Source organism: Olea europaea, chromosome 23, assembly GCF_002742605.1.
Source record: "Olea europaea var. sylvestris chromosome 23, O_europaea_v1, whole genome shotgun sequence".
In the NCBI taxonomy this organism is placed as follows: Eukaryota; Viridiplantae; Streptophyta; class Magnoliopsida; order Lamiales; family Oleaceae; genus Olea; species Olea europaea.
Window position 1 is genome coordinate 10003706 of NC_036259.1, and position 9404 is coordinate 10013109.

General features: G+C 35.7%; 1 protein-coding gene across 1 annotated transcript; it reads left to right on the plus strand.

Annotated features, from left to right (window-relative positions):
* The first annotated feature begins 6926 nt into the window (after positions 1-6926).
* On the plus strand, positions 6927-9174 carry LOC111372341 (zinc transporter 5-like). Its single transcript, XM_022994632.1, has 3 exons — positions 6927-7719; positions 8149-8298; positions 8846-9174. Exons 1-3 carry the CDS (start codon positions 7120-7122, stop codon positions 9149-9151), a joined length of 1056 nt encoding a protein of 351 aa, XP_022850400.1. The 5' UTR covers positions 6927-7119; the 3' UTR covers positions 9152-9174.
* The last annotated feature ends 230 nt before the right edge of the window (positions 9175-9404 follow it).

A 9404-nucleotide genomic window follows, 5' to 3' on the forward strand; every position in this document is an offset into this window, starting at 1 on the left:
AATGCTATATAAGCTACAATTGAGAGCAAACTAATCTCTCGGTCGATTGCCAAGTAAAAGGGTGAACTGGCCTTGATTGCCATCCTGATCGCACTGCTACAAAGGCAAGCGGAGAGGCCGAGAAGCACTCTCAGCAAGCAGAGGGAAGAGAAGCACCCTCACATCGCCTGCCTAATTACATCACTGCAATAACTGGCAAGGAGACTGAGAAGGACTCTCAGCAAGTAAGGTGGCTTGACAGGCATCCTCAAAAATTGCATTCCATTATTGAACTCCTTGTAAAGAATATCGAGACGATGGGAAGAACTTCGCTGGCCAAAGAATATTTCATATATCTCCCATACCAAAGGTGACATCAAAACAGATAGCAAAATGGAAGGATCAAATGATCCATTTCTATGGAAGACGAAAATTTTGGATCGATTGTTGAAATGCCAAACGATGGCAGCAAATTAGTTTTTGAAGAAAAGAATGGAAATGAAAATGAAAAGTGCGAAATATACGTGCATTTATAGGGGCGTGAAGGTGAAGAGACAGAATATGAACGGCCACATTCATGCCTAGTAATTGGAGTCAAGTGGCCCAAAGTCTTGGGAAAAGAGACAGAAATACCAAGAAAGAATGTATATGGATTTTAGCATAAAGTAGTTAAATGCTTGGGGGTTGACGATTAAGGACAACGTCAATTAGCACGCAAGTAGTCAAAATAATAATTCATTAATGACAATGGCTACTGTTACATTCAAATTTAGCAATGGCAGTTAGTATGAAATTACAAAAGGAAAACTTAATGTATTAGATGTCTTAATTACAATTCACCCCAGGCTGATCGAATTCTTTCCCTAAATCTTTCCCAATCCTCGCTCTGCTGAGAAGAATCGACATTTAATTCAGCTACAAAATCGTCATCAAACTCTAGCTTTTTGTACTGCTCGACCAAAGACTTAGTTCGCTCAATTCCTTGAGAAGCATTACGCTTTTTAGCAGTCATTCTCGCCCGACAATCGTCCATTTTTGCTTGAAGCTCCTTCATCTCTGCAGCCAAACTTGTCATCAGAGAGTCTTCGATCATAACTTCGGAAGAGATTTCTTTCAATTCGTCTTCGGCTTTGTTAATCTCTAGAAGCAAAGACTCTTTTTCAGATGCAGCGCGAAGATGTTGAGTACTCCTGGCCTTCAGTTCAACATTTTTGGCCAACAAGGAGAGGATGTCAGAGTGGACAACCTTCAACGTCACTTTAAAATCAGCAGAAATATTGAGCGACGGAAGTGTCAGTGCTTGCGCCAACTTCGCACTCAATAGCTTAAGCTTATCCTTATGTTTAGCAGCACTAGCCTGACCGATGTCCATATACATAAAAGACACATACTCAAATATCGAATGTTTGAGGAACTTCATATCTTCCTCTGAAGAAGCAAAAGGACGACCGATTGAAGTAGGGCGAGATGTCTTGACTTGCCCCCAGGAAGTGAACAAGTCCTGGATGGAACGCACAATGTCATTAGCACCCTGCAAAGAAAAATGCCAACATTGAGGGCTTTCACTACAATAAACGAAGCGAAAATGAAAGTGAAGCGAAATGTTACCTCATCAGCAATCTTGGGAAGTGGCATATCATCAGTTGGCTCCACCACCTGTGGAGACTTCCCCTTGTCTAGGCGAGAAGACTCTGCCACAACGGGCAGACCCATGGAAGCCTCTGCAGAATTCAAGAAGCAACAAATCAGAAACCAATAGCACAAGTAAAGGTAAAACATCAAAAAATATATTACCTTCTGGTTCGATGTTTGGGGGGTCGGTGCCCTGGGAAGAAGGAAGCTCTTCCATTGGTTGTAATGAGGGTTCCGGGACTGAAGGTTTATCTTTAAGCATAGTCCCTTCATCAGCTGATTTGAACGAAGCAGCTTCAGCAAAGGATGATGGAGCAGGAGCTGCAAACACCAAAGCCTTCAAAGGAAAGGCTGAACTTTTTTGAGAAATTCAAGTAAACATTAGCACATAGAAAGGTTTCAAGTAAACCATTAGCACATAGAAAGGTATGTTTGTAAATAAACAGAATTCAAATACCTTTCTCATAACGATGAGGGGAGCGTCATCATCATCATCTTCCTCCAAAGTGGGAGATGTTGAAGCTAGCCATTTGCGGCTCAAGGCACTCTTAGCTGCAGTAGTCTTGGCAGGTAGAGAAGTAGATGGATGAGTAGATTGTTTAGCACGAGTGGGGGAGGAAGGATTCCTAATGGACACAGGGGAGACCAAAATAGAAGAAGTGGAAGAAGTGTTTGGCTGATCCAGTGGCTGGAAAGCACAATTGACATTAATTGCAAATAATTCGCGCTTCACTGATGGCCAGAGTTGTTCAAAAAGGAGATGGATGGCATGACTAGAATTGAAGGGGGCTAATGAAAATTTACTCGTCAAAAGAATGTTGCGAGCATCTATAGCTTGTGCCTCTGCCTTATTAATGGTGTGAAAGCGGTCTGTCAAATTTTTTGAATAGCAAGGAGGAACAGGCCAAGTCTGGCCAAAACCAAGTTGGCGAGCAAAAAATTGGGGAGCATATATTTCAAACCCAGCTTTGGCATTGGTTTCGATTAAAATATCATGGAACAACTCCCTCCTAGTCAAAAACTGAACCCAAACGAGCAGAGAGGTGCTCACACTGTCCAGTGTGGATGGAGGTTGCACATAATTTGGAGTCAAATGAGAAGGAAAAGGGAAGAAGGAAGGAATTGAATTTAAGGTATAAAAGAATGAAAAAATTCCCTATGAGACATATTTACAGGGCTCAATGGGTCAATAGCTAGCCCATAATAGCTACCAGAACGAAGAGAAACGGATGGAGCACCAAGTGATGGGAAATATGCTCTCAACCACAGTTGAGTGAACTAAAGAGGCTCACTACCAGTGGGAGATGCACCATTCTTCAATTGAAATTGAAGAGAAGCCATGCCTCTATAAAGGGCAGCCAAAAAGAAGGAACACAAATTCAAAGGGGTAAGTAGCTCATGGAAGGTTTCATACTTGGCACACAAAGAATATATTTACAAAGCTAAATCTGAAGGAAGGCCACACGCTTAGTATGGGAAGGTTCAGCGCTTGAGTGATTATAAGAGCTTTGTAGGCTTGAATAAGACTCAGTAAGTTTCTTGTCAAATTTCAGGGTAACACTGGAAATAAAAATATCGGGAAAATTAAATCGCCCAAAGGTGGAAGATTTACTAGAGCCCCAACATCCCTTCAAGTAATAGACATGGGACCAAGAGGGAAAACAAAAGTATTATATTCAGAAGACCAAAAACTTAAAGCAATAGGAAAAAGCACTGGGTCAAAAATTGGGGGTTGAAGATCGATTTCTAATAAATCAGAAATCCTAACACGATCGAAAAGTGCCTTGGTAAGACCATGGCCCACAAGGTGAGCATGTCATCTACGAAAAATAACATCATATTTAGGTCAAGTACGAATACTTTTTTCGCGAATCGGCCTCAGCGGCAAAGAGTTTAGGAACGGAGGGCCTTGAGTGCAAGGGACCAGCTGGCCCACCGCCACTTGTTCGACGACTTCGACGTTATTGAATGATGGACCCAGATAGAACTCATTGAGTTCAGCATTGGCTGGTGCAAGGAAGTTCGGATTTACATATGGCCGAGTAAGGATTTTCTGAAAATCTTCAAAGTTAAAAGAGTCATCAGATTGAGTTTGTGGAGCCGCCATTGGAAACAAAGTACAATTTTGACAAGGTTTGCCTAGAAAACGTAGCAGAGAAGCAAGAAGATGAACAGTAAAATAGCGAGGAAGAAGCGCGAAATATAGATGTGGTCGAGTGGTGCAATGAAATGGCGTGTTCTTTTGGTTTATAAGGGTTTGTAACGTTGCACTTTTTCAGATTGTAGAAGGAAATAATGATTGAAATTCTTGAAAATTTCAAATATTGCTAGAAAATATCATGTGAATATGGCAAAGATTAATAATTAGAATTAATTCTGCCATATTGGGGGGTAATTGTTGACACACTAAAAGTACAGCCCAAGGAATGAAGCCCAATTGAAAAATTTTCAAATCAAATAGCATAAAAAATGAAGTTTAATTGGGCAATTCAGAATAAAGGCCCATACAGGATTATTAATGAATGCAGTGGAAGCCCACGAATACAGTAACATCATCGCCCAAGCTTGCAAGACGCCTAAGATCTGAGCGAATGGAGTGCCTTACAGTCGCCCAGAGCGATAACCCTGTTCTCGCCCATACCTTCGAATCGCCCAAGATCTTAGCAAACATAAAATGTTATGGTTATCCAGAAATGCAGTTATTGAAGCAGTTATTGAGTAACTTTATCACATTCCACGATTCAAGGAACCCAGTTGAAGGCGGTTGAACGACGAAGAGTAGTGGCAACAGTTAAAGACGGTAGTTCCACGACAAGTTAGCCACCATAAAGAAAGTGGGTAGTTATAAAGTAATCAAGCAGTTTTCAAGCGGTTTGTCACGAGAAAATCATCAAAAAAATATAAAAGGAAGAGAAGATATAGAGAGAAAGTACCCTGAATCAAACACTCTCAAACAGAGAATACGTAATTTCAATTTTTTAGTTTAAATTTAAACATTTTTTTTAGTACTCGTGTGCTTGCACCCATTGGAGGCATTCTGTTTAGTTCCAATTATCAATCATTGCTAATAAAACACCCCTTTTTGGGACTTTGTCTCAAGAGGTTTATTCCTTACACAATCGTTTGATCCCTTTTTAATTATTAGCGATCATCCGCGCGAAACAATTTTATCAGTTATGAGTGTGTGAATGGTGAGTCAAAGACTGCGTTCGATTTTCGACAAAATCAGACAGAGTGAAAACGGTGGACTGCTCCACCACGGTCGACTTTGAGTTTTTGTGGGACATTTTTCTAATTGGGTACCACGTCTTCAGCTCAGACGTTGACCAAAAATAAATTCATTTCACACCGATCCCGTGTTCTGCACGTTCAATGGTTACTGTCTGGAGTAGTCAACTTTCAATAAAAATAAAGATTTATAGAAATAAGTTTTGGATTTTTTATATTATTTTCAATGCGTGAATAGTTGACATATTCGACAGTTGATTTAAAACTAGTTTCGTCCCCTTCTCTTAAATAACTTATTTTTTCTCAAATTGATTTTTAATTACACGTTCATGGGATTAACTAATTTTATTAACTTTTTAATTACATATTTCATAAATTTTTAACAAAATTTAATTATAAAAAAATGATTTTAATTGAGCCAAACATGGGCTAAATTTCAAAGCAGTTTTGAAAAACTTCTATTATTATATTTATTATTTATTTATTTAAGGTTTTTTTGGCTGTTTATGCGTACAACTTTTATCAATAAAGCTTTAATTTTTTTTTTTTCCAAAAAGAGTTGTTTTAAAAAGGTTGACAGTTGTTTGATTTTCAATTAAAAAAAGTGTTGTGAACATTACATTGATAATGATGGTTTAGCCATATATCTAGGAAGTTAATTTGTTAATTGTAGAAATAACTATTACATAAAATTGAATATTTCTTTTGAATTTTCATGATGGAATTTTTAGTATAATTCTTATCATTTAAAATTTACTTGATTAAGAAGTTAATGTATAACACGTTAATATATGAATTATAGTAAAAAATACGAAATACCTTAATTTCTTGCATCATTTTAAAATCCATTTTTTAGACTTCATTTTAAAGTTCATTTCTAAAATATGCAATTGGATCTTAACAAATGAAAAAATAATAATAAATTTATCCATACCACAAAATTGTGTAAATTGAAAAGGAGTATAAGAGAATTAAATTTGGTTCCGGTTCCAATTTTGGCTCTAGAATAGAACCAAATCAGTACCAAATGGTTTCCAATTCGAATAACCAAAATTATTATTATTATTTTTTAAAATTGAATTGAACCGTTCAATTTGATTTGATTTGGTCTGAACATTTGTCCACTCCTAATAATTTATTAAAATCCTTTGTAATTGAGTTGTGAACATCTTGATTTATGTAGATTTTTAAAATCTATAAAAATTTGAGTAAAAGAGAAATGATATACTAAACTATCAATAACATGTTACAACAAATAACACATTTAGTTAAAATATTGTGACCCACCAAAAATTTATCTATCAATAAATTGAGATAAGTAGCTAAATAAACCCTTATTTATATAGTTTCTTTTTGATGGAACTTATTTGTAGATTTTAAAATTTACCATGTTTATAATTTTGCATAATTGTATTCAGGCCACAATTTTTATTTCTTGCACCATATTTTAATTGCATTCAAGGTTTTTAATCATTGCTCATTTAGCACTTATGTCCCTAATAATTTTTCATGTCATTTTTATCCTCAAACCTTTTACTAGTTAATAAATTTTCTATTTGATAACAGTTTTATGTTAAAGCTTAAAAAAATTCCTCATCTCAGAGCTTGAAAATAAAAGATTATGGTATAAATCATTATCAAGGACGAGACGTGTTAATTAATAAAAAGTTGAAGATAAGAATTCGATTGAAAAAAATTAAGAAAATAATTGTTACAAAGAACAAAATTTAAGGAGTTTAATTACAATTAAAATGTGGTATATAAAATAAAAATTATAGTAATAATATAACTAGGTTTTGCACAAGATTTTATAACTTAAATCGGCCAAAAAATTTAAAAATAAATCGACACGACTTGCATGACTAGGAGTTTCTATGAATCAAATTTCTTCGAAAATGATGACATAACTTCAAATCAAAATCTTCCACTAATTACGTTTCTTTATCTCTTTCCCAAAACAGTTTATTATGTCGACATTCTTACATCTTACATAATATATGAACTGTCTGACTTTCCTGGTATATATCAAAATATAAGGAAATTTAGATGAAATAGAGAGAAATATCAGGCTCAATGACCTCATTATATCTTCATTACCTTTGAAAGCAAATTTCATTGAATTCGACATTCAATACAATCAATCAATCTTTTAAAACCCTTATTTGACTGCGTGTCTTTTTGAATCTTGTGTACACACAAGAACTTTTAAGAGTACCCACGATTCTGATAGAAAAGCACACTAACTTTTAGGTAAAATTCTTGAATCTCCACCATCCCATAATGAATTTTCAGTCATATTCGCGTGGATGGATTTGCAAGATGGTTTTCTTGGCTTTCCTGGTACTACTTCCGACTGCAGTTTTAGGCGAATGTACATGTGAAGCCGACGAGGAAGATCGGAACAAAAGTTTAGCACTCAAATATAAGTTGGCTGCACTTGCTTCAATCCTCGTCGCGAGTGCAATTGGGGTTTGTCTTCCTGTTTTGGGGAAGACGATACCAGCTTTGAGTCCAGAGAGAAGCTTTTTCTTTATTATAAAGGCATTCGCAGCCGGAGTAATTTTGTCGACGGGTTTCATCCACGTGCTTCCCGATGCGTTCGAAAACTTGACATCTCCGTGTATCAGTGCCCATCCGTGGGGAGATTTTCCATTCACAGGCTTTGTCGCAATGGTTTCGGCCATTGGGACTCTTATGGTGGACACATATGCAACCTCCTATTACAGCAAGGAATCAAGAGGCAAGGCGCAAATAGCTAGCGGCGAAGAAGGAGTTGTCCCGGTTCATACTCATGCCACCCATGGCCATGCACATGGAGCAGTATCGATGGAAACTGATTCTGGTGAAACACAACTTCTTCGTCACCGCGTAATCTCACAGGTTTTTATCTTGATTCACTAATTTTGTTGTGTTCGAAGCAGAAATTACTTGTCACTAATTGTTAAGACTTTGGATTTCATCTTAAAAGATGAATTTTATTAAGAGAAATAGCACGAGTCTATATATATATATTGATCTATACTTTTATTTTTATTCGATGTGGCATTTGTCTCTTATCATGTCCTATAAATGGTGACTCGTTTAAACAGACTAATCTTAAAATATTTGTGCTCTTTTTTTGAGTTTTAATTAGATCGAATTGTATGTTTGAGTTTAATGGACTCTGGTACCATCTTAAGACTTGAGTTCGACATTAAAAAGTCAATAAGAAGAATAGCACAAATTCTTATATATTCATCTATATTTTTATCTTTATTCAATTTGGGATTTGTCCCTTAACTCTGATGTTTAATTTTCATTGTGCTGTAGGTGTTGGAGTTGGGAATTATAGTCCATTCTGTAATTATTGGAATTGCTTTAGGTGCTTCTGAAAGTCCTAAAACAATAAAGCCTTTAATTGCTGCGTTGACCTTTCATCAGTTCTTTGAAGGCATAGGCTTAGGAGGATGCATAACGCAGGTATTCACACATAAATCTTGTCTCAGTATTTCATTTGGTGCAATTTTTACAGATTTTCATATTTTCCATTTTGCTCTTCATTTTCTACTAAAATTTAAATTATTATTATATCCCTTTTTATATCCATTTATTATTTAAATGATTTAGTTTAATCTAATTTATGTTTATTTTAATTCGTTACTATTTCTATATTGTGATGTCAAAAGTAATTATTTTTTAACTGTAACATTAAGCCCCTATTTGACAATCATTATTTGAAGAAAATGATGGTTTAAATAGTGATTTTTAAGATAGTCCATATTGATTTTTAAGATAGTCCATATGTACTAAAGTAAAAAGATTTCAACATAGCCAAACTCCATTTTAAGATTTATTTGTTGTTGCTTCTGCTTCTTCGCCTTATCTAATTCCTATGCATTTCTCCACAAATCTACTCATACTATTACAATGCTTGAATTAACATGTTATTTTTTTTCGTTCTTTTTGGAAAGATTCTTTCGAATGCATCTTAGTGCTTAGCTTAATTATTCGTGTTCTTAATTTACAGGCTAAGTTTAAATCACGCGCAATTGCAATAATGGCCCTCTTCTTCTCTCTCACAACTCCAATAGGCATTGTGATAGGTATTGGAATAACAAACATTTATGGTGAGACCAGTCCCAATGCTCTTATTGTTGAGGGAATTTTTAACTCAGCATCGGCCGGAATCTTAATTTATATGGCACTTGTAGATCTTCTTTCAGCTGACTTTATGAGTCCAAGAATGCAAAGCAATGGAAAGCTTCAGTTAGGTGCAAATATTTCTCTTCTTCTAGGCGCTGGATGTATGTCTCTCTTGGCAAAGTGGGCTTGAGATATATCACATGTTTTTATTCATCCTCCTCCTTTCTCATTACTAATATTGCTCTCTTTGTACGACAAAAATGTCGAAGTACACTACTGATATGAAGTATGTTGCATGTTTGTTTGTTTTTTATTTTAATTACATATCGTATTGATTATTTGGAATTGCAAAATTATGACTTATACACATTTTGCGAAAATGTCATAGTATACCATTGATACTATGATAGTATACCATTGATACTATGAGGAAGACATGATGG

What these genes read in the sequence shown, in the direction of transcription:
- LOC111372341 (XM_022994632.1), top strand. Translation starts at nt 7,120, where the DNA reads ATGAATTTTCAGTCATATTCGCGTGGATGGATTTGCAAGATGGTTTTC. An exon ending in GTCACCGCGTAATCTCACAG is followed by an intron (nt 7,720 to 8,148) that starts GTTTTTATCTTG and finishes ATTGTGCTGTAG; the next exon opens with GTGTTGGAGTTGGGAATTAT. An exon ending in TAGGAGGATGCATAACGCAG is followed by an intron (nt 8,299 to 8,845) that starts GTATTCACACAT and finishes CTTAATTTACAG; the next exon opens with GCTAAGTTTAAATCACGCGC.